This window comes from Perca flavescens, chromosome 2 (genome assembly GCF_004354835.1).
Source record: "Perca flavescens isolate YP-PL-M2 chromosome 2, PFLA_1.0, whole genome shotgun sequence".
Taxonomy (NCBI): Eukaryota; Metazoa; Chordata; class Actinopteri; order Perciformes; family Percidae; genus Perca; species Perca flavescens.
The window spans coordinates 40388059-40413880 of record NC_041332.1 but is presented as its reverse complement, the minus strand read 5'-3'; the positions used below and the strand labels follow the sequence as shown (position 1 = coordinate 40413880).

Below are 25822 nucleotides of genomic sequence, written 5' to 3'. Positions count from 1 at the left end.
ACTTTCCCTTATCTTCCTTTCCTCTTCTCCCCTGCTCCTTTTGTCCCTTCTTTTTTTTTTCACTTGTCCCTTCTCAGTATTTCTTTTTTTCCTCTCTTCCTTTCCTCTCTTTTCTCTGCCTCCTCCCTCATCTCAGCAGACACTTGGGCTTTGTGATTGTTTCTTTGATTTTAATTGCATTTGTCTGGCTTACATTGAATCTATTTAAAATGTACATTTCATCTATTCAAAGGAAACCAATGCTCCCTGCGCTATGGTTTTCTGTCCTGTTCTTGCATTTAATCACTTTTTCTTGTTTACTCTCTTTGTCCTTCCAGGCCTCCATGTGGCCTCTCATCATTCTCTTTTCATTTTTTCACCTCTCCGTCCTCTGTCCATGCAGCTCGTCTTTTGTTTTGAACCTTTACTCTTTTCATATCTCTCTGTCCTTTCCCTATTTCTATTTCTCCTGTTGTTTCTCTTCAATATTCCTCGTCTGCTGTCAGCATCTCACATACAGTACAGGCCAAAAGTTTGGACACACCTTCTCAATCAATGCGTTTCCTTTTTATTTTCATGACTATTTACATTGTAGATTCCCACTGAAGGCATCAAAACTATGAATGAACACATATGGAACAAAAAAGTGTTAAATAACTGAAAACATGTCTTATATTTTAGATTCCTCAAAGTAGCCACCCTTTGCTTTTTTATTAATAAGGGAAATAATTCCACTAATTAACCCTGACAAAGCACACCTGTGAAGGTAAAACCATTTCAGGTGACTACCTCATGAAGCTCATTGAGAGAACACCAAGGGTTTGCAGAGTTATCAAAAAAAGCAAAGGGTGGCTACTTTGAAGAATCTAAAATATAAGACATGTTTTCAGTTATTTCACACTTTTTTGTTAAGTACATAATTCCGTATGTGTTCATTCATAGTTTTGATGCCTTCAGTGAGAATCTACAATGTAAATAGTCATGAAAATAAAGAAACACATTGAATGAGAAGGTGTGTCCAAACTTTTGGCCTGTACTGTATTTTCCATTCACGTTTGTTCATCCAGAGTTTTACTTACAATACCTCACTTTGTATATGAATTTACCAAATGCAAGAAAACAGTTGACTGTGGTCAGACCAAATGTACAGTGCCACACAAGCATGTTACTCAACTGACAGCCAAGTTGTGGCTGTCACATATAGCACATTGATTGTCAATCAGATTTCTGCATCGAAGCACTGTCAGCAAACGTGCTGCTTCTCTCTTTGCACATATTGCTGTGTGTTGCCAAAACTTAGTCTTGTGTGTTGCGGTCCATTTGTTGTGAGCTCACTGTGTTTGGAAAGATTATACTACTTTAAACTGCAGGAGGGGCACCTAATGAAAAATCTGTACAGCCAAACAATGCAACCAAAAAAAAGAATAGAAAATGCATTATGGAGCATTTGTGACTTGTTGCAGCTGAGTTCTCCAAACCATATATGTTGTTTATTCCTACCCTCTAATACGACCCACAGGAGCACTTTCCGCGGTTTTCAACGTAACAGTCACAGTTTAAAAAAATACTCAGTTAAGTTTAAAAAAACCTTGTGGTTTGGATTCAAATCAGACTTTACTTCACTTCCGGTTACACATGTGATGCTTAACGTGATGTTCATAAAGAAAAGTCGCTGTTTGCTTTGATTTTTCAAATGGGACACAAACCCCGGTCTCCTGGGTTGAAATCCTGTGTTTGTTTGACCCATCCACCACCCCCACCCCCACCTGTCACCTGTAGTGGAGTTTGGCGGTCTTATACTTCATCACCTTACTTCCTGCTTTGCTCCTGCCATAATTACTATGGCCACTAGAGGGCACTGCCACTATTAACGTTAATATGAGTCATACTTGCTGCTTGAATAAACGACCTGCGAGAGCGTTTTTGTGTGTGTGTGTGTGTGTGTGTGTGTGTGTGTGTGTGTGTGTGTGTGTGTGTGTGTGTGTGTGTGTGTGTGTGTTTGAATGGGCGAATAAGAAGTCGCAACTTAAGCGCTTTGTCTGTTAAGTAGAAAAGCACTATTGAAGTGCAGTCCATTTACCATCCATAATTTATGCTTGTCAATATGACAGTTATGAATCAGGACCTCCAGTATTTCGATACATGTGTCAGATATTTTATTTATCAGCATTCCATATCCTGTGGTTTTCAGCACATTTTCAGGTGGTAGCTACAGGTTGTGAACATTAATTAGGCTGCCTCTGAAAAATGTACATATGTAATACATACATAGCAAATGTATCTTTTTTGTTACCTTTATTCACTTGCAAATATTGAAAGCTAAACACAGATTTAATTAAGGATTTCATAGAATTCAAATATTTGTGGATTGATTTTGAATTCAGATTCAATAATAATATGCTACCTCACCCCAACCCAACTATATTTTGTTGTCTGTACTGTTGTCCAGAGAAGATAATGTTAATATTAGGCAGTTGTAGTTGTTCCATATCTTGTACAGCACCATTACAGAAGAGACTGATATGGCTCAGGGAGGATTTCTGAGCTATGCTGCCTTAAAGCTATATATATATATATATATATATATATATATATAAGAATGAGGAGGAAATGTGTGCTCCAGGTGGAGCTGTGTGGTTTTGGCAGAGCTGAGACAGCTGTTGTGTACAGACTGTGACAAAAGAAGGGACCAATTGATTAGAAAACCTAAGACGCTATCTAAAACAAGAGTTTCTCCTTCAGAGTTGAGGAGCTACTCAAGCACTCCACAAGAGCCTCCTCAACAGAGAGAAGAAATTAAATAATTTACAGTGCTTGTCTGAGTTTTTTTATTTATTTTTTGTTCCATCAAAAGTCAGTGGCACACAGCGGCTGCATCGCCTGTTGGGAGCCATTGGACACGTCCTTTTGGATATCAGGAAGTTGCAACGCACCTGTGTTTCAACGTCTTGCTGTGTTCATCACGTCTAATTCATCCATAAATTCAGATTCAGTCAACAGGTGCCGAGGCTAATACACTGAGCCATGAGCCTCTAGATCAGATGTGGATCTGTTGTTTTCCTAAAGCCCTGCATATTTCATCTATTTAATGCACTTCACCCTTTTGTTGTCTTCCCATCAACCATGCAACTTGTTGTTCTCCCCTGTAAAAGTAAAAAAAATAAAATGCTAAGACGCTTTTTTGTGTGCATTTTTTCAATACCTAGCTTTACACTTTTTTTAAATAATGGTCAATATACCTTATTTATATGAAATTATAGCATACCTAATTTTTTAGTTAAAAAAAGGCTGAAATTATTAATTATTAATTATAACGACAATTAGTTACGATTCAGTGGATAATCACAGACTGTAGTCAGGATACTGTTTAGGAACCATTTCATATCTTTTTTTTAAACCAAACATCCAAAATTCAATGAAAGTAGTCATCTCATCCTCAATTTTATTTGCGAAGAGCGTTGCATGGATCCATTCATGTTATTTTTGGGCAATTTGCTTAAAAGAAACTCACATTTCTGATGTAGAAACTTTGAAAATGCGTCAAATTTGACCCGAGGAAAACATGAGTGTTAAAGGTCCCATATTGTAAAAAGTAAGATTTCCATGTTGTTTTTTATTATAAAGCAGGTCGAGGTGCTTTAAAAATACTGTGAAAGTATCAAAAGGCTCAATCCACAGAGAAATGCACACAACCCCTATTGAGAATCAGTGCCTTCAAACAAGCCGTCAGGACCTTTGTACGTGATGTCACAACTATACTATACGTAGGTAGAAAGTGCAGCTACAGTGCCGTTACAGTCATTCCCTGGCTGCAATGACAGTGCAGAGACACAGAGAGAGCCCATATCATCCTTGTTCACGGACATATGCAGTTGCTTCTCTACATAATAATTGTATGCGACTTGAACAGCTGAGTCGCAGCGAAACCATCAGCTGGCTTGAGTCCAGCCGAGACTTTGTTTCGAGACGACCGCTGCGTCTCTCCATGTTTCAGGCCATGGCACTAGCTAGCTGTGAGGGACGGTGACTGTCTTCACTTAGGAGGGCAACACGCGTTTTACTTGTTTCGTGTTGTTGGCGACATCTGTTGTTGTGGGTGTATTAACTTAAAAAAGTCTAGACAACCCCACTTTTTCAGACGTATATTCAAGACAAATACGGTATATTTGCAGAATGACTCTTCTCAGAGTTACATCACAGGGTTACAGTGTTGTTACTGATACATTGTCGGACCATGATGAGACAATGAGCTGAGCTTAGGTTTTTCTGTGTAAAATCCTGCGTCTGCCAGCCAGGAGCAAGGTCATCATTCTCGGAGAGACAACAACACCAGCATATGACTATCTTCTAAACCTTCTTAGTTTTAAAGAAATGTAAGTTTAATGAATGTATCCTTGAATCATTACAGAATTTGAGATGCAGAGGTAAAATATAGAGGGAATGGGAGGCTTTGCTGTTCAACACATATCTCGGTCTGTTTGTGACTCTCCGCTCTCCAATCGTCAGCCATGATGTGTGAAAAGAGGGGAACAGGAAAGACAGATGAGATATGAATAAAAGATAGAGTCAGATAGAGGAGACTGAAAAAGAAATAGGGAGAGATGTCGCCGAGCACATAATGTGTGTATTCTTGGGAACCCTTGAAGCCGTGCAGTTCACTGAACATAAAAATTAATAGCAGAGTGATTAACAGAAGCAGCATACAGCTCTAATGTGGTAAGCGTTAGCAAAATGCCTCTTCAAAACTCCAGCCCCTTTGTGTACACACAGTGCACAAACATACACAGTATCCTCACACTCAGTTACACATCAAGACACACACACACACACACACGCACACACACACCAGTGATGTTGATAGGTTTCCAATTTAGTGAGTCCCCGGGTGGTCATTTAAATGAGTCCCAGGGAAATTGAGTAGGTCCCACTCCTTAATCTAACTTTTTTCACCATCCATATATATATATATATATATATATATATATATAAAAATAATGAATAATAATTAATAATGTATATAAACACACTCTAAGCCCTGCTATAATGAAAGTGAAAATATTTTGCATTTATACATTATCATTAGTTAAAATCATTCAAAGGGATCTTTATCATAAACATCATCCAAATGATTTCATGATTAATCATCAACCTTTTTTTTTTAATTGAGAAATATAGATTATAAACATAGACACATCAGTACAGGCATATAAAAACACCCCCCTCCCAGCCCACCCCAACTGGACCAAATAAGAAAGTACAATACAGAAAATTATAAAGGAAATACAATAAATTGAAACATAAATAACAAATATGATTTCTGTGAAGGACGGTACGCCTTCAAAACTCTATCATGACACAACATAGTGGAGTACAACAGTATAGCAAGGTGTTTATATATGGTGTAGCTTCAATATAGAGGGGGCGGTCATTCCTCTGGAGTGTGCCAGGGAGGTCACTTACTACACCGGTAGGGCTTGGAAGTTACTAAAATATGACAATAGAGATTCCCACACTGAGAGGAATTTGTTAGAACCTCTTATTGTGAATTTATTCTTCTCCAGATGTAAAAACAACATTACATCCTTAAGCCATTGTGCTGCAGTGGGCGGGGCGCTTGATTTCCAATGTAGTAAAATTCGCCTACATTCCAGTAAAGAGACAAATGCTATGATGTTGAGTTGTTTCCGTGTCAAGTTTGTTCTTTCATCTGGTACACCAAATATGGCAATCATAGCACATGGTTCTAAAGTCGCCCCAAGCACTTCAGACACATCAAATATAGTTGACCAGTATCCTGCTAGTTTATGGCATGACCAAAACATATGTGTCAAGTCAGCTACCTTAACATGACATCTTACACATTTGCTATCTACATTAGGATAGAATGAGGATATCTTAGCTCTACACCAGTGTAGGCGATGAACAACCTTGAATTGAATTAGACCCAGTCTTGCACAGGAAGTGCTGTTGTTCACTCTTGTTAGAGCTTTAGTCCATACGTCTTCTGAGATTTTGTCCCACGCAGTTTTGATCTTGTCTATCTTAACATCGTCAAATAACATAATTATTGAACGGGAATGTGCTGTGAAACCTTTAAAAAGTGAAAAAGTGAGTCCGCTAGGGACTTTTCCAAGAGAGTAGGAAATTGTGAGCTATGGCTCTTAGCAAATTGGCGAGCTTGAAATTAACGAAATAAGTCAGTTTGTTGAAGGTCATACTTGGAACTCAAGTCACTGAAACTAGAAAATATCCCATTCCTGTAAAGAATCATCAACTTTTTTATTTAAATCCAACTAAAACAATTGATTAGAGAGGTGAAACGATTCACAAAATTTAACAGTTTGGTACATATCACAATTTTGGAACCGTGATATGTATTGTATTAATGTGTATATTAGAACCGCTGAGTTCAATACATCAATACATGAAATTAAAGTTATTTTCTATTCAGGCTTGGTTTGTGAGAAGAAACTACAATGCGATTGACATCAACTCTGAGAGAATAAATATAAATAAACATGGCCCTTACTCACAGCATGGCACCCGATGATTATCCACCCCAATGCAGATCAGCAGTTAATACATGAATACCATGTGTGTCATTAGCAGCTGGCACCATACTGGCTCGATGGTGCACATTTCTTTATACTTTGCATATTGTTGTTATGTGCGCGGTCTTCCTCCTAGTGATCCCCTGCCGTCTGAAGGCAAGCAGGCCAGGTTAAGTGGAGACTCTGGGGTTCAATCCTAATTCGCTAGCACAGGAAAATTACTCTGAATAAAAAATTTTTTTGATTTTGATGGCAAGTACTTCTTGTCCTGCTGTCATTAAAGATAAGATTATATAAACTGATGTTAAAAAAGGAGGTTGTGTTTTAACTATGGAGATTCTTGGTGGGGTGCTAAACCCAAAATCCGATAGGCATGTTGCAAATAAAATGAAGAAAAGGTAGCAGATCTCAGGATCCCAATTGGGATCCTGAGATGTGCTACCTTTTCTTCACTTTTTGGAACATGGATAGTAATTCTGATTGGGAAAATATTCAGTTCAAAACACAATAGAATAAAATAGAATGCACAAACCAAGTAGTCCAGCAGCAAAGTGCATCAAGACACGACCACACAAACAAACATGCACATTGATAACACACATGCACACATGCGTGCAGGTCCAGAAGGTAGGGGATTTAAGGCTCAGTGTCTCAGATTAAGTTGACGGTTTATAAAGCTGTCTGACCACTACTGGCTGTCTTTACTTCCACCTCCCTCTCTCAGCCTTGCTCAACCTCTCTTTGTGTCTCATCTTGCAAACCCAAGGTCTCAAGAAAGTCAAAAATAATATTGCCACACATTTTACTGTGTTATGAATCCCTCTCGTCTCTTGCCTACATCTTGTCTACGTCTTTTTCTCCTACAACCTTTGGGCTTCTGTGTGGTCACACACAATAGAATAACAGCTCAAACTTTCTCTCACCCTCTCTCTTTTCTGTCCACCTATGTCTCAAAGAATGAAATCTACTGTAGACCCATTTTGAAGGCCAGCACTGATTTATTTGCTGCTTCCAGGTGATATACTGTCCATCGTACCAAAGCTCATGTTAAGCTCTCACTGTAAAACTCCCCAGTGACAGCTCTCTATGTGACTCTATGTGTATCCAAAGAGGCACACATGACTCAAAGAAGGGCTGACGTCCTGTAGATCCATCCCATCAGCTTACTGTCCCATCGCAGGATCTATTCTACCTCATTACTTATAACTCAGCATAAAGAGCAGCACAAAAACCAGCAGGCCTGGCAGGAGGGCCATTCATAAACCGACAATAAGCAATTCTGCATGAAGGCTACGCTATCATAATTTAAAGCTAACTTAAATATTCTTCTTTGTCAGGCTAAAGTCATGGACTAATGTAAGTAGATATAAATATTTATACTCCTATTGAATATCAATAAATCATTCCCTGGACACTTGACTAGGGGCCATGCACCCAAGTTCTGCATTGCACGTTCCAGTACATGTTAGTTGTATGCAGATACGATGGAAGTGAATTTTATAATACATTTGCATGAATTTGATAGTTGAAATGTTTTTGCTCTTTATGTCTTTTGGCTAAAATGTGTAAATCTATAAATCCTGAACAGTTCCCATCCCAGTTTAGCAGAGCCCATGGTGACGTTTTCAAAATGTTCGTCTCGTCGGACTAACCCAAAGATTTTCAATGAACTGTGATATAAAATTGAGAAAAACAGAACATTCTCAAAACAGCATTTTACTTAATGGATTACTTAAATGTATTGATTAATTAAGACGTGCCTCTGTTTGCCTCTTTTCACCAATTTGCATTGCCTTAATATGCATTCAGGCTACTGCTCTGTACTGCTCTGTGTTGTATAATGCAACTAAAGGGAATATGGGAAAATGAATGTGCTGCTGCTCCACTCCACTGTTTTTGTTAACATACATTAAATGCCAGATGGCACAATCGAGTTAAATGCATTCACATATCAAAGTTGTTTTTTTCTCTGAAGATAACAAGAGAACAACAAACACGACTCTTGGAGACTTCTAGAACAATCAACTTTGCCCTGAGTTCATTCTCAGCTTTTCGTTTCTCCCCTAGTTAAGTGGAGAATGATATGCTTGTTAAATAAAGGGATGTTTTTATCCTTACAAAGCGTATTTTGTGTATGACAAATACATGTGTAAGAAAACAAACTGTGGACCTGGAAACTGTTTTTGTGCATTTTAAAAGGAAAAATTTGTTAGCCTTTAAGCTTGGTCACGAATTATACACAACCGCCAGATGCCTGCATCATTACAGCCCTACTATAGCCATGGTACACAGCACCACCTGCTCTACTGTTTCGGTTATGCAAAGATAAGATTGCGTAAGATTGATTTCTTTAACTAGACCCTATTTTCCCAAGTTTTTGTGTCTAAGAGACTGATGGGAACGACAATCTTTAAAATTGGTCCAGTATTTAACAAGACCACTGCAGCTGGCAGCGGCGAAACAAGCTACAATGTAAGTTATTGGGCAATTGCGCACCTTCAATTTACGTTCATTAAAGTGAATTAATATTATGAAAAAAATCACTTTTTCTGGGATTTGAAGTGTTATTTTGTGTCTCTGCTGCTTCCACACACATACAAACTTGGAAAAAAAAACATCCATGCTGTTTTGAGTGAGATACGGTTTCTGAATGTCTTCTGCCTTCAGTCTCCGGGTGAAATGTTCAAAATCTGCAGGGCTTTCTACGTCAGGAGCCGAGACGAGGTGGCTAACCGTAGCATGCTTGTGTTCTCAATGGCAAAACACTGCTACAACACACACTAGTTCCCCATAATCTACGCTATGCTACATAAGAACTACTTCCATGTCCCTGTTCTGCAGGTATTCCACGCAAAGTTGGAAGTGTGCTGTCGTTTAGAAGAAGTTTCCCGGCTAATCCTGCCTTGTACTAACTGAAGTTGTAGAAACAAACAGCTAGCTGATGTGATCCTTACCTAGCTACTGCGCAAATCAGAGACCTGAACACACAGGGTGAAAAGAGGAGCTGCAGTAATGTGCAGTACAACAAAAATATGGTGTTTTTTGAAAATTAAACCATGTAAACCTATTCTGGTACAACCTCAAAATACAATTATGGACCTGAAATGAGCATAATATGGGCGCTTTAAAAGTGCTGTTTTTGCCGCTGACAGGCTCAGATTATTATTCTAAGTGTCTGACATCATTATGGAAATGATCCCTGTAGAGATAAAGCTTTTCGTTAAAGGCTAGGATCCGTTTTGTTTAAAACCCTCCAGACTCTTTTAAAATAAACAGACATTTTTTAACACACCTCATTTAAAGACGACAGAAACTGAACAACAAGAACATTTCAAAAGTGTGTCTTGGTTCATGTTTCCACTGTTCCAATAATCACCAGTCTGGTTTGGTTGAAATAAACCCTTAATTCACCCATTTACATGTGGAAACATGCTGGCTCTATACACACCAGAAGTACTGTATAGTTTATTTAAATGGAGTCTGGTAAGTTTGGTGATGGAAATGATGGAGCTGTTTCTGGTTAGATAAAAAGGATTTTACTTGGCAAAACAGCACTTTTAGTGTAGTTTCAAAATTTATGTTTATTAGTCACGTAGACACCAATGCATGGGAAAATAGTAGGGGTGGGAATCACCAGAGGCCTCAAGATACTTATGTCCCGATACCATATTATTGTGATTTTAAACATATTGCAATATTCTGCTATATATTAAACTTCAAATTGTTCCCAATTTCAAATGATGTCCCCCAAAAGGAAACTCTGCCAACATCTGTTTTATCTAAAAAGATACATTTCTCCAATTTGTTCATCTCACTTCAATTTTATTGCTGCAAAATGGGATTGTCAAGCAGACAATCTGACCAACACATATATAATAAAAGATCCATACTTGTCTGTGTATCGATACAGTATTGCCATGGAAAGTATCGCGATACTATGCCGTATCCATTTTTTCCCCCACCCCTAGAAAATAGGGTCCAGGTTTAAAAAAAATACCGAAATTACCCTTTAAGTTTTGGAACAGCGCTGTTGAGGGGAATTCCACTGAGGAGAGTGACAGTGACAAGTGGAGGATGAAACAGCTTATTGTCAAGTGTTACAGTGAGGTGACAATTAATTTAAATTCATAAGGAGAGCAGTGTTCTGGCACGCTGTGATGAAACAGATGTCAGAGCAGCTATGCATGCAGGTACATGTGTTAAAGGGCATGACCGTAGCTCTGTGACCTCCATACAAATGCAATGCTTCGCTATTCAGCAGACTGGGAAACTACATGGAATGTAGGAATGAAGAATCCATTTACAGGAAAAGCATTGATGAACCAAATGAATAAAGACGGGCAACAAGGTGTCTGATCAAACAAACCTGAAAATCAATGGTTCTATCTTAGCTGACTCGAAATATGAATCAGCCTCTCAGCATCTTTGTAACTATTTGTGTGAACCTTTTTTATGAGCATTATGTCTCTTTCGTATCCATGCAGAGTTTTTAATGTGACTCCTTTTTGTCTGTCTGTCTGTGTGTGTGTGTGTGTGTGTGTGTGTGTGTGTGTGTGTGTGTGTGTGTGTGTGTGTGTGTGTGTGTTTGCAGGTGGAGCCCAACAACCCGGACTCTGTCTCTCCGTCTTCATCTCATATCTCTCTCTGTCTTTCTTTCTTTAATCTCTCGCTCTCTCTCGCTCTGCCTGTCTGACCGTCTGTCTTTCTGTCTATGAAGCTGTACAGCAGCATGCCTGTATGTTTGCCCGCAGCACAAGCAGAAGCACTATGGAAGTGAAAGAGCGCCGTCCATACTGCTCACTCACCAAGAGCCGCAGGGACAAGGAGGGACCGTACACTGGTGAGATAGCTCAGTTCAATTCAATCATTCATAGAGGCATACTTTTTTTTTTCCTCCAATTATCTGTTTCTTCATTCATTTATCCTTTTGTTCAAACTTTCACCTACCGTACTGTGCAGTATACCTTTGCAATAAGGTATTACTGTATTTAAAACATTTTGAGCACACTCATTTTTGGTTGTACCTTTAAATGAAGTTTTTATATAATCTGCCCAAAAGTATTGTGATTTTTTTTTTTTTTACAACCTGCCCGATGGTCTGACCTCTCCTTTCTTGCTACGTCAGACTTTGTTTTAATTTGTTTGATGAGTAAAAGGTTATCAGCTGATCATCAGAACTGATAGATCTGGTGACCAAGCTATGAACACAAGATTGGAGATAGTTTAAAAATCAATAAAACGCACGCTTTACGAGAGACATACTGTAAGAACCATGCGGGGGGGGGCGAGAGAGAGTCAGTTAATGTGTTATGGGGGCCAAGAAATACCTAGTTGTGCTTCCCAGAAGGCAGAAGTTGATCTTCCTTGTGTAGCACATGTGAAAGGTCCTGGCTGATTTGTCCAGTTGGCCTGAGGCTGTACTTAGTCCAGCTGCAGAGAAAGCAGTCCTCCATAGAGCAACCTACAACTTTGTAGCTGATTCCTAGGAGCCTTGCAATATCGGCTTTCAGGGCTTTACTGCACAGATTTAGAGTTTGGGTTTCAGGCCAGATGAAGAAGAAAAATCTACCTGCTTGCAGCCAGGGAAACTGCCTCCTCACCAAATAAATAGTCTGCTGTAAATAAAGTCCATATGTCATAGTATCTCCTGCTCTGTTTCCATTCACATATTTGAATGTTTATTTGGCGTGTTATAGTAGATGGAAACAGAAAAAAATACAATAAAAAGTGTTTATGCTCCCTTTGAGGTGGTTTTTGCCTTTGTGAAAAAAAAGGTCAACCGGTGTAAATGGGATATGGAACCAGCTTTGCCTAAAAAGTTCTGACATAGCCAACATTTAACTCACAGGACTGATTAGCTGTTTCCTGTTGGCATCTTCATGAATATTTCCATAATGTGTCATTGAAAAGAAAACATGAAAGAACAATTAAAAGTTGCTCAATTGAACTAAACCTCTTTTCATTTCCTCTCGTAGATGGGTGAGTTGTGAAACTAGGTCTATACCAAATTACGCTGTAGCCTAGGTTATTCGCTCCAAACCAGCTGATGGAAATGCACTTAATACACATTTCTTTTTAGCAAAATTTCAAGGGTTCACTTAAGATTTGCCTAAAGTGCTCATATTGGCCCTCATTTATCAACCTAACATAGAAACCAGCGCAGAGATGAGCACAGAAACCATCTTACTACAGGATTCACGTGTGATTCATGAAATGTTCATATCCCACCAATCACAGCGTAAGAATAGTCATACATTGATAAACGATCGTCATTTTAATATCATGCCCCAATATATTCTCGGTCTGAGGCCTCGCCCCTACAATTTACAACATGGCGAGACGGTAATCCGGCTGAGAAGCGACACTTTTTGACTTAGACTTAGACTTAGACTTAGATTTAGCCTTCTCTTTATTGATCCTTTTGGGATGACTCCTGCAAGGAAATTAGATTTCCAGCAGCAGATTTTAGCATCTTACAAAACACTCTTTAAATAGAAAAAAAAATACAGTATAAGAATAACAATAAACTTTTAGCTAAATATTTTAACACAAAATTAACAAAGAGTAAACAACAATAAACTACAATCTACACTTTCAGAGGTGGTACGTGGTAGACGTGGTAATCATACTCCAGCTGAAGTTTATTTAATTTATACACCCTTGACGTCTGCTATAGTCCTAATAGTAATATACAGGCTTATATTGCAATCTTAGGCCTACATGGTGTACCTATATTTAAATAAACACACAGTAGCAGAGTTTATGCAGTGTCTTTTATTTTACTCGTGTTTGTTTTCATCGTTCACTTGTGGCCATTAAAGACACTTTAAAAGAGCAACGAAAACCTGAAGAATAAATAAAAATGTTGTGCATCGTCATGTTTCCTGTATTGAGTATCATTGCCAAACATAACACTATACCTTTTAAAAGTGAGGAATAATATCTTGTCTCCTTGGTATAGCCTCCAGTTGGGGCTGTGCTGATACTGCTCTCTGGGCATCGGGTCATCTGACTCCATCACTACATTTATGGCACCCTGTTTTCCTGCGCGATGTTGTGGAGAACCCCGCAGGCTAAAACAATGTTGCAGACTTTTTCTGCATAGTAGGGTCCCCCCCCGCTGATGCAAGACAGAGCCATCTGCTCCGATGGAGCGCTCCACCGTGGCCCTTGTGCTCACATGTGCACTGTTGTCCCGGCGCATAGAGGTCCTCTAAAAGAGCCAGATCTGCCATTGCTGATAAGTGATCAACTGATGACTTCTCCTTCTCCTGTTAAACTGATTATATGCTACACCGCAAGTCCACACTGACTCGAAAACTTGCGCACACGAGTTCAGACCAGACGTGAGAGTTTATCGCAGCCTACGCTCCCGTTCAAATAGATAAATGCCGAGCTTTGCGTAGGAATCGGTGTACTGTACGCCCGTCATACGCCTGTTTTAGGTCGTACGCACGTTTTTATAAATGAGGGCCATGATGCTCATTTCAGGTTCATAATTGCCAGTCAGAAGCAGAGTATGAGGACGTGCCATGCTAGCAGCTAGTCGAGCATTATAACGTGTGTTACAAAGTGACCACGTTTGTCTCTGAAGTAAAGGCTGGACTACAGTAGAGCTGTTTGGAGCAGTTGGTGAACAGTGTTTTCTGTTGGAGATGGTCAGTCCCTTTGGGGGGACTTTGGGCTTTTTCACTTTGTAAACCTATAACGTGCACAAAGAGATATATAACACTAGAAAGGAAAAGGAAAAAGCCAAAAAGCATAATATGAGCACTTTAACAATTGAATGGAAACACGACTAGTGATCACATTTGTGTTGGGTGTGAATAATAGCTGCAGCTGTATATATATATATATATATATATATATATATATATATATAAAAAAACAAAATTTCAACTCAAATGAACACATTGTACACTAAACTGATCATGAATGACCTGTCTCCACCTCTCAGGGCTTCTGAATCTGTGTGTCATTTGTTCATTCGTTTTTAGAAATAAAACCTAAAAAGCAAAAGAAATTACTTGTTTTCTCAATACTTGTTTCCAAAACCAAAATGAAAAAAAAAAACGGTGTCCGATTTTGTGCTCAAATGAAGAATGGAAAATAAACGGATAACAAGCGTTTCATTGAATTTTGATATTTTCAACTGACAAAAAAATTGCGTGACAGGACGCTAAAATTGTAAATAATTCAGTCCAGCCACAGTCTGGAGGAAGGGCAAAATGTGTTAACATGTTTTTGTAGGGCTTTTAGGTGTCTGTGAGTGTGTTTGCATGATGTTGTGCCTATGTGTGTGTGTGTGTGTGTGTGTGTGTGTGTATCTATGCTAGGTTCATCAGGGGACAGCGAAGACTGTGCTATTGGCCCCCAGGGACTCCGGGTCCCCACTCAGAAGTCCTACTCCTCCAGTGAAACACTCAAGGCCTTCGACCAGCACCAAGATCAGACCAGGTTAGAACTGGGATTACACACATTATAATGCCACTTTGTCAAAACCCACTGGATAACATCTTTGTCTTGACTAGACCAAAACACGTATTTCTGAATATGATTTGACCTACAGAGGGTTTGATACAGTCACATCTCTGCTGATAAGTCCAGAGAGGAACTGGTAGCCACAGTCTCTGTTCACCAGGGAGGATCCAAAAAACCTTTCTCGGTTCTACTGATTATTTACAGTTTTAGTTAGTTGCCTGAGCTTTCAGTAGGACATTAAATGCATTCTCATCGTTGGTGTTGAGATGCATATTCAGTTTGGAATAGCAGTCTAGATATGGCACAGTAGATGTTGAATGAATTATAAATATAAAAATATATAAATATTCTTCCTACCTGTGTTTTTTATTTTATTTTTTTTCGTTTATGTAAGGCACCTTTGCTACCTGCAAAAATAAAATTGACTTGAATATAGTTTGAACTGTGCTGGGTTTTTACCAACCAGCCTTGATTCAGTAGAGCACATGCTTTATACATCAGACTAGCAGACAGGTATCACAGTGCAAAATTAATGTGTATGCCACTTCCATGGATTCTTGAAAAAAAAATCTGTGTGTGTGTGTATATATATTTATATATATATATATATATATATATATATATATATATATATGTTCAAACCAACACCGGTCTATGGCTCTCAAAAGCCCAAACAAGAGGATAAAACAACGGTGCACGGTTTGTTGCCCTGGATTTATTCTGAAGGACTCTCCTTTATTATAGTAACACAACTGACTGGTATGTCCTCGGCTGCTGACAGGTTGCTGTACGGGACGACAAAGGGATACAAGGACATGGTTCACCGCGAACAGGATGATTATAACAGACAAGGTGAGAGATGCACAGAAACATAGTATGTTGCCCTTGCCTCCTCTGTTTGCTTATCTGTCTGTGCACACTTAATGCAAAAAGACTCAGCTTCTTGTTGTGTCATGTTAATTGCTTCTGTTTTAGTTGGGTTTTTTTGTAACTGTAATGTAATGGTTCTGTATTGTTGTTGTTTTTTTAAGTTTAATGTTCTCATGTTGATAATGCTCAGTTCTGAACAGCGTGGATTGTTTTTGTTACAGATCAGTTTCCAGTTATGGATTTCCTTTCTTTGACCGTTTCTTTAATGTAGGATTTACATGTCATTAACTCACCCATGGATTTAATGCATGACCAATCCTGTGATAACGTCAATCCTAATTTTTCTTATTATTTTGTAATAATTATTTTTTGGGTATTTGGGCACATGTTTTTAAAACTTGCTTAACACATTATTGGTCCACTAATGAATGGATGCATGTCGGATGGGGGAGTGGAAAGAAATGTTAAAATAATGAATAAAGAATATGTATGATGAAGGCTACAGGATAATGACACATCAAAGTTCTGTGAAAGAAATAAAGAAAATGGTAAAACATAGCACATTAAAAGGGAAAAAAGAAGCTCAACCACAGAGCGCGTTCATTGTTCTCCAGCTCCAATTAACACAGCGTCAATATTTGAGAAATGAAAAAATCATAATTACTCAATCATTTTATCTCCTTCGTTTTCACTGCTGGCCTAATTGGAGCTCATTTAAAATTAATATAACTTTTAATTGAACGGCAGCACTCGTTATCTCTTGTTGTGCCATTAATTACGGAAAGCTTTTATAATTTCTCTTTTCATTTGCTGATTAAAGATGAAGAGGCACATACTGAGATTTTACAGATGATTTGTTTGTCTTCTTTTCATTTATATTTCAAAGGATTATCACGCGTGTTATTTGAACCTGATTTCGGCCCATTTCCAGTTGATGTGAAAGAGTTTCTCCCGATGACTTATTAAATTGAATGAAAAAGGTAATTTAAATGTGTAATCCACTCATGAAATACTTTACCCAGTCTGCATGTTTTCAATAGTAAAAAAATAAAATAAAATAAAACACCCATTACTCGGCGTGTTCCTCTTGTTCTGGGGGGAACTGTCAACTCTTCCAAAAAAAAGTTTCATGTGCAATTAGAAAAAAAAATACATTTTAATATTAGTGTATGATGCTGACAGGCATTGTAAAGCAGATCACATTTTTTTAGGCAATTTTGCATTTAAAATATATCTGCTAATGTCATTTTCACACATAAACTTGAATAATGTTTATAAATGCATATTTTGGCTGACATACTGTAAAACCACATATCTGTTTAGATTAAGGCCTTGCCATTAATAACCAGTGTTATGTTAATTTGGCTAATTCTGTGTCATTAATCAGAGACTCTTCATGGCACTAATCTTTAAATCGCTGACGTTGAGTTAACTGGCTGATTACTGGTTTCTCACAAACCTTATAACGGTCCAGTAGTCCATAGTGTGTGATGACTCAGTCTTTTTGTATTGCCGAAATGTTTCCTATAACATACTACATTTTTTTCTATTTTTGCTATGGTCTTGATTTTGTATTTCTCTTTAATGATACATCATTCCATCATTTTGGACCTTTATACATTTTTTTTGTCTACAGTAAGATGTATTTATTTAAATACATATGTTATGTTATTTTATATAGTTTAAATCTGAGGAACTGGTATAAGAGAATCTACGTGTATTAAATGATGAAATTCATTATATTAAAGATGTGCATCCTAATGTGAGTTGCACTACGGTACGTTCACAGGCTTAACGCTCTGGTAATCTGTCTCTTCTCGTATTCACCTTCTCTGTCTGGTTTCTATTTTCTATGGCTAGAATCGATTTTTACAAATGTTTGTTTTTTTACTATTATTTATTCTTTGAAGCTATTGCACCTGCCTTAAAGCATTGCTGCAGTTTTTCTCTTCTTCTGTTCTTCTGGGAAACTGAGTGAATGTATTGTGCGTGAGTCAGGCTCTCTGTGCGGGTTGCAGCTGCTGTCGGTGTGTGTTTTTTTCTTTAGGGTCAATAACGTATGACGCAGTTAGTCAATTAATCAATTAGTAGATCAACAGAAAATGAATTTCGTGAGAGTCATTTTAATGATTGATTTAACAATCAGATTCCAAGTTATTTATCAAGCAAAAATGAGGATCACTCATATGAGGATTTACATGATTTTGTACATTGAATATCTTTGGTTTACTGATTGTTGATCTGGTCAGACAAAACAAGCAGGTTGAAGACATCTCCTCGGCTCCTGGGACATTTTTCAGATTTTTTAAAGCCAGACAATGTACTCTTTTGTATATAAACGAGAAGACACCCTTTTTTATTTGAACAATGTAGAATCAACTGGAAACATAACTGATCTTCAGCTTGTGCTATTTTCTAAAGCTTTACTATGAGGTGAGTTCATGGGTGAAACAAATATTTGTATTAAAGAGGGATTCTAAGTGAGTCTTAACTTGTGAACATTGGGAAGTTGTCACAGGTTTGTTGTCATTTGCACAATCTTCATTTTAAATGTTTTATCACGTAATGATGTTGGTATAAATACATGAATATACATCAACACGTTATTCCTAATATCTACAGTAATTAGCAAAACTGTACATATTCCCCAGTGTGTATAATAACATATTCAAATTTCAAAACAGTTGTAATGTCCCCATCTGTTTCAGGTCAGCATTTCAGTCTCCGTCAGCTGGGAATCTGCGAGCCGCCTTCGCGTCGAGGCCTGGCGTTCTGCTCCGACATGGGCCTCCCCCACCGCGGCTTCTCAGTTGGTACAGCCCAGGACCTAGATACCGATAGCCAGGCTGTGATGTCACCAGAGCGCGCCATGCGGCTGTGGGGCCGTGGGGGTCTGGGTAAATCATCAGGGAGGAGTTCCTGTCTGTCCAGCCGCTCCAACTCAGTGCTGACTCTCACCGACACCGAGCATGAGAACAAGTCGGACAGCGACAATGGTAGGACCTCATTTAAACTTCATGTCCTCTTTTTGGTCTTGACACTGACAAGATAACAGCAGATGAGTTCTAAAAAAAAAAATCTTTTTAATAAGCCTGAAATCAGTTTTTGATACCAAGATTCAAAAGAAAAGGACAAGATATAAAAACAAACTGGAGGTTTTCACTTGCCCTCTCTTTTATTTCAGTGTGCTGTGTGTGTGTGTGTGTGTGTGTGTGTGTGTGTGTGAGAGAGTGTGTGTGAGAGAGAGAGAGAGAGAGAGAGAGAGAGAGAGAGAGAGAGAGAGAGAGACTAACAGTGTTAGTGAATGTCAGTGTGTTTTGTTTATTGCTTGATGGACCATCAGAACAATTACTGTACTGAACTGCATGTTCTGATTATACACAACTAGCTCTGATGATTCCAGCGTTGGGTAAAGCAGTGCATTGCAGTGTGTTCCAGTACCAGCTGCTGCTGTTTAGCCAGAAACGTATTATTAAGTTTGGGGCGGCTGTGGCTCAGGAAGTAGAGCCGGTTGTCCAATGATTGCAGGGTTGGCAGTTTGATCCCCGGCTCGTCCTGACCATATGTTGTTGAGTGTCCTTTAGCAAGACACTGAACCACAAGTTGCTCCCTGCGTGGCCATTGGTGTGTGAGTGTGTTTTTCTGCGAGAAATTGTAAAGCACAAGTCTGTTAAAGTAAAAAAAGGCTATATACGTGCAGTCCATTTACTGTTTGGTCTTAAAAATGATAAAGAATTCTTACCGATGTTCAATGATAGAATGTTTTAGTCTGTGAAAATCGAATGGCATTCACTAGACACCGGCGATTCTGAATTATTGTTCTGATTTGTAAAGCCATGTCATGTCATGTACCGTAAGAGTAGATTTAATGCAGTAGATTGTTTATTTTGTATTAATCAGTGAATAGCCTTTATTGTTTTCAAAAGCACAGTGGGATAAAGTTGTGAGTAACATCAGTTTCTCTTAAATAATGTGATTACCAAAAACATGCCTAAAGAAGCATTGATTTAAATTGTCAAAATAAAGGAAACTGTCAAAAGGGGGGGACATGCAGATCTCTCACTCATTGATATTTAATGAATGGATACACCCCCACTCAGTGTCCTTTCTCGTGGTGAGAAATGGGGGAAGAGGCTGGTACAGTCCTCGGGGGGCAGAGGTGCAGCAAAAAACAAAAGAATGTGCTGCTAATTCATTTAATTAATGATCACAATTTAGCTGAGCAGTCATTTCTTTTTAGACCTTTCGTGTCCATACGTGTGTTTCAGGGTCAGCGTGCACGTGGTCGTATAGATGTAAGAACAAATGTACATGTGCAAATATGTTTGTAAAGTAGTTATTTGTCTGCCTGTGTATGCATTTTTTTGTGTATATGTGTGTGTGAGTATGTGTGCATGTACTGTATATATATCCTCAAGGTAGATTTCCCTAACAGGTGTGAATTTCATAGTTAATAAAGGACTTGTTTTTGATTTTACTCACACAGACAGGCACACACACACACACGCACGCACAACACACACACACACACACACACACACACACACACACACACACACACATTATTTTCATTAGGCTAGACAAACTCATACGCACACACCTACACACAGAGTGGGTTTTCATTAAGAGATGTGATGTTGTAATTAACATTGAGATAAAATGCTGAGTCATTATATTTCCTATATTAAGTTTGATAATGTTTTTTATTAAATGGCATTATGCTGTGGATGTCAGTGCTCTGGAGGATACTCTTCCCATCTCTAGAAGTGAGTAGTCGTCAAGTTTTCAAAAGGCTAATTGACTCTTTAAAATGCAGCTGTGTGTGTGTGTGTGTGTGTGTGTGTGTGTGTGTGTGTGTGTGTGTGTGTGTGTGCGCGCGCGTGTGCGTGCGTGCATGTGTGCGTGCGTGCATGTGTGCGTGCGTGCATGTGTGCTAGCTCTCATCTGTTAATGTGTGTGTAAGCGTGGAGTTGAAGTGGTCAAATGCTAGCACATGGTCACTTGTGTGTCTAGACCAGGTTCATCAGCAGGAATACTGTGTCTCCATGATAGTGGTGGCTGGGTCATTGTTGGGGGGGGGGGGGCGGTAATTAACCCTGATGCAATGCAAGCCCAAAACATGTGATGGATAAAGCATGGTGTATTTAAGAAGAGTTGTGCGCCGATGTGTGTTACAAAGAAATTTTGTGCACATGCAGCTACTTTCCAACCGGTAAATACCGGCAGCTGTCCGCGGAGCCCGAGCCTGCCTCCTACCCATCCACATGCAAGGTGGTCAGCTGTGTGTCTGCCTGCCGATTTAACCCGCCAGTCCTCAAAGGTTGCACTAGCAAGTTAACAAGCAGTAAAGTAAATCATTTGTAAAGCATATTTTTCTTTTACAATACAAAAAAAACAACCTTTTTAATTACTTTTTTTTTATTTTTGTTTTAATAATATTCTTTTCAACTGTTTAACTAATAGTAATAATCGGTCGGTTAAACGGTAAATCATTAACATCCCTTGCTTACTGTTGAGTGTCAGCATCCAAACATCCAAATAGCCAAGCAGCCTGACCCTAGAGATTTACAATCACAAAATAAAGTCAGTCGCAACAACATAAACATGTTGAATTGTCCTCCTTTGCTTCTTTATGATGAATGTAGTATGGAGTCGTGTTGAGAGGCTCCTTTGAGACTAAGCGTACTGTATGTGGTGAGACTCCACTCAGCAGCCAGATCACCTTCACCTCCTCTCTTGTGCTGCTCTTTGCTCTCTGAATGGGGGCCGATAGTCAACTCATTGTCCTGTAAACAGCAGACGATACATTGCCTCCTCTGAGACACCTACTGTTGCACCGTCCCTTGATAGTGATCCTGGTTCACAGCAGAAAGCGTGTGCGTGCATGGGCGCGTGCACGGGTTTGTGTGTGTACAGAAACTTTAACCAACTTCTGTGATTCTATCTGCAGCTTTGTTGCAAGAGGAAGCAAGAGAAAGAATAGATAACAGGGAGGGCGAGAAGAATGTGGAGAAGAGAGGAAAATATCAGAGAGGAGGAGAAGAAAACAGAAAGCAGTTCCATGGAGACAGTAATTCAAAAGAGAGACAGGGAACGTCAAGAAATAAAGGCAGAGCAGGGAAAGGGAGAGGCCTCTCTGCATTATTTGTTCTCCTGAGAGGAAATATTAGACCAGACACGTCTGGCTGGCTCCCCTGTGGACACACACACACACACACACACACACACACACACACACTGACGTAAACACTTTTGTGGTGTCTGAACCCATGGGTGCCCAGCTGCCTGCCCAGTTACTTGATATTGATGATCTCAACTACGGGGACAGAAAAAGGAAGATACATTTACATTTTCTATCCTAAACACAGTGATGCAGGTGTCTTTCCTTAAAAAAAAGTCCTCAGATGCACAGAAGGTATCTGCTACATTTGTCTTGCTCATTTTGAATAAATGGGTACATAATTAAAAAAATGTCAAATCTTCTGGAGTAACGTGCAAAACTCTTACTACAGTCTGCACAGCAGCAGTTCATGTGGACCTGTAGTTTGTTTTTCATTGCTTGAACACTCTTATCCCAGGGCACTAACCACAACACTCAGGTCAGATGTCTAAAAAACAGAGGTTACATACCACAGTGTGTATGTAACCTCTCTTTTTCAGAAAGTAATGGAGGTGAAAGCAATGGAAACACCACATTCATTTGTATTTAGAGATGATGCAGACATCCAATGTGATGAAGAAAACTTCTGGAGAGAGGCAGGATTAGTCACACTATTCTTTGGTACTGTTATGTTCCTTTAGTTTTTCTTTTTCCAGTAATTCCATAAATTACTAGAGACAAAATACCATATTGAAGCAGACTGCTGATTTTCATTCCTTTTCATAAAAATTGGTATATTATAAAATCTATATATTTTCCTTAAAGAAACTACTGAGTTGTGTAAAGTCACTCAAATTGTTCAAACTGTAAAGATGAGAAAGTTTGTAATTTGTGTATTGGTGTTTGATGCTAGTGTTTTTACTCTCAGTGTGTTCTGAGTGACAGTGTGTGTGTGTGTGTGTGTTATCTCAGTGAGGATTGTTCTGAGTGTTTGGCTGCACTGAGCCTGTTCTGAGACGTGTGTGAAGAGTTGTGTTGCTGTGAATGACTTCTGCAGGAGATGTGAACTCTTTAGCTCAGGTGACTGTTGGTAGTGCAGACTGTGGCTCCAGTTGTGCCCAGTGTCGTTCAGCAATCGTAAAAAAAACTGTAAGATATCCACATAACTAAAAGCAGAGGAAAATGACAACACGTCATGTACATGAAAGAAACAATAGACAGATGTCTAGTTATGTGCCATAGTAAGGAGCTTAAAATATATTAGCTGACCTCCCCTGCCCAATCTCTTTAAGTCTAAATGTGTGCTCTGTGCATGTGTGTGTGTGTGTGTGTGTGTGTGTGTGTGTGTGTGTGTGTGTGTGTGTGTGTGTGCGTGTGAAGAGAGCAAGGTACAAGGGATGAACTGAGATACTGAGAAACACACAATGTTGTGATGAAAATGGGCAAAAAGGAAGGAGTGAATAGGAGAGATGAGAACAGACGGGCAGATAGAGAGGAAGAGAGGAGTATCTCGTCTTTGCTAACCAGATTACTTTACTATGTGTCAACAAAACACTTAATCCATTTAGCATCCCTAAGCCGCTTAACATTATAACCTTAGCTGTTACACACACACACACACACACACACACACACACACACACAATCACAACAAAAGAGTTCTGGAGCATTCAGTGTGCTTTGTGTTGACGATCAGTAGCAGTAGTTTGCATGCAGAAATTACCCAAATTCCAAAAGGGGACTGGTTCAAAACTACAAATCTCAACCTTAACATAATCTTAAACTTTGTGATTCAATGTTTTAGACATTCAGATGACAGTAATGTGCAGTAATGCACCTGTGATGTTTTTCATTTCTTTTCTTTTTTTTTTATCACTTTTTGCATTTCGGCCATGCCTATTTGGCTACTTTCTGTGCTACTTTGAAAACATGCACCGTTGCAAAACTTTGAGGCTGCACATGAGACGGGACTTCTGCAGGGAGTTTTAGAGACAGATAACAGATGACAGCCTCTACATACTCTGCATTCAGTATAGTTGTCAGTTGCTCTGAAGGTACAACTCACATGTTACCGCTGAATTACAAACTGGCCTTAAAACTTTGTGAAAACTAGAGAGAGATTGTGTGTTTTGCATTACCTTGGTCGTAACGTTCTCTGTGTCTCTATGGCTAGCTGTGTCAACTCTGTTGTTTGAGCCTCATCATTTTCCTCTCTTTTCTTTCCCCCTTTTCAGCATCTTATTCTTTGTCTCATTTCTTTAGATTTCACAACTATCCTTTTACCATTTCTAAGTGGGGAATGGTGACCTGTAAGAGACAGGGTATTAGAGTGATTCTCTCCTTTCTAAGTACTGCTATTGTTAAGCCATTACTGGACAGAAGTCGGAATGGCATTTCAAAAACCATCAAATCTCTTAAAAAAGACGTGAACAATGGCCACAGTTGATGTGCTCTGTCAGGCTATATAAGTGGCATGATTTTAACTACGGCGTGGCAATGAACTGTTGGAGTCCCTGTGTCGGTTATTGTATTAGAAATGGTCAGTCAGAGCTAAACTTGGTTGTGTATGTAAAATTCTCCTCCATCAGTTCTTCACTCACTTAGGATATTATTCATACCTAAATTGTCACATGTAAAAAAGCTAATAATTGTATCTGGTAATTGTAGTTTTTGAAAAATTGTTGTTGATCTGTTGAAAATGAAAGAGAAAAAAACATTGGCTATACAAATGATTACAAATTGAGGTTTGTGTACAATAACTTCATGTATATTTACAGTATAATGGTGTGTCTATAGGAAAGTCTGTGTAAACATTGATATAACTTTTTTTAAAGCCCAGTGAAGACTATAAGTACATTCATTTCCTCTGCTGCTTAACATTTAAGGCTAATTGCTTCACAAATTAAAATGACCACTGGCCTCTTTCTGACTCATTGCTTTAACAGTTGAGGTGTGAATATATCACAGAAAGAAAGTACACAGAAACCCACGCAGTTACACAATAGTACCAACATTAGTGACATTTTTTAATTGTTTGATAACATGCATGATGGCATGCATTGAAGCTTTTATTGTCAAAATCCAATAACCACAGTTTGTGTTTGGTTTGCAAATGAGGCATGTTTGGATTAAAAGCCACCTGGCCCAGTTGGATCCAGCTCCAGGAGCCTTTTATTATGTGCGTCATCAATACTTACTGTCACATCTCAGCCATAGATGTGATGTAGGGCTGCACGATATGGGGGAAATATCTAATTGTGATTACTTTGACTGATATTGCCATTGCGATGTGATTTACGATATTGAAGGGAATCATAATTTTTGCAGCATTATTTTCATTTTCGTTGAAAAACTTTAAAATGATCATGGTGTGATCTTTGCGAGGACCTGTACCAAACTGTTCTGTAGTATACGCCTAGGCCGGATAGCTCTGCAGCACCACGACACTTTCCTGCCATTTGGATATTGCACTGATCCTGAATATTTGGATTACAATAAAATTGTGATTATTTGTGGAGCCCTAATAGGATGCAGTGTTACACATTGTTGTTGTCTAATTGATATTTTGAATATGCAGATCAGATTTCTGTAAATTCTTGGAGACAGAAAGAAGATATTTATTGTTACACTGACTGACAAGACTGCTTCCTCTTCCTAGCTGATGCCAAGCATACAAGACTTAACTCTGCATTTTTTAAATATATTTGTTATAGTTATTCCTTTTGGTATTCTCACAGGGATATTCTTCTGTGTGTGTGTGTGTGTGTGTGTGTGTGTGTGTGTGTGTGTCTGTGTGTGTGTGTGTCGGTGTGTGTGTGCGCGTGTGTGTGCACACGTATTA

At 38.8% G+C, this 25822-nt stretch overlaps 1 protein-coding gene across 1 annotated transcript in view; it reads left to right on the top strand.

The window, feature by feature from the left end:
* The window catches only part of LOC114563115 (teneurin-3-like), a 100928-nt gene that overhangs the window by 68818 nt on the left and 6288 nt on the right, over nt 1-25822 (top strand). Inside the window, exons 3-6 of the mRNA XM_028589918.1 lie at nt 11122-11370; nt 14867-14987; nt 15793-15863; nt 18590-18877. Of these exons, the coding sequence (XP_028445719.1) occupies nt 11268-11370; nt 14867-14987; nt 15793-15863; nt 18590-18877 (583 nt within the window). The 5' untranslated portion in view covers nt 11122-11267. The remainder of the gene's footprint in view (nt 1-11121; nt 11371-14866; nt 14988-15792; nt 15864-18589; nt 18878-25822) is intronic.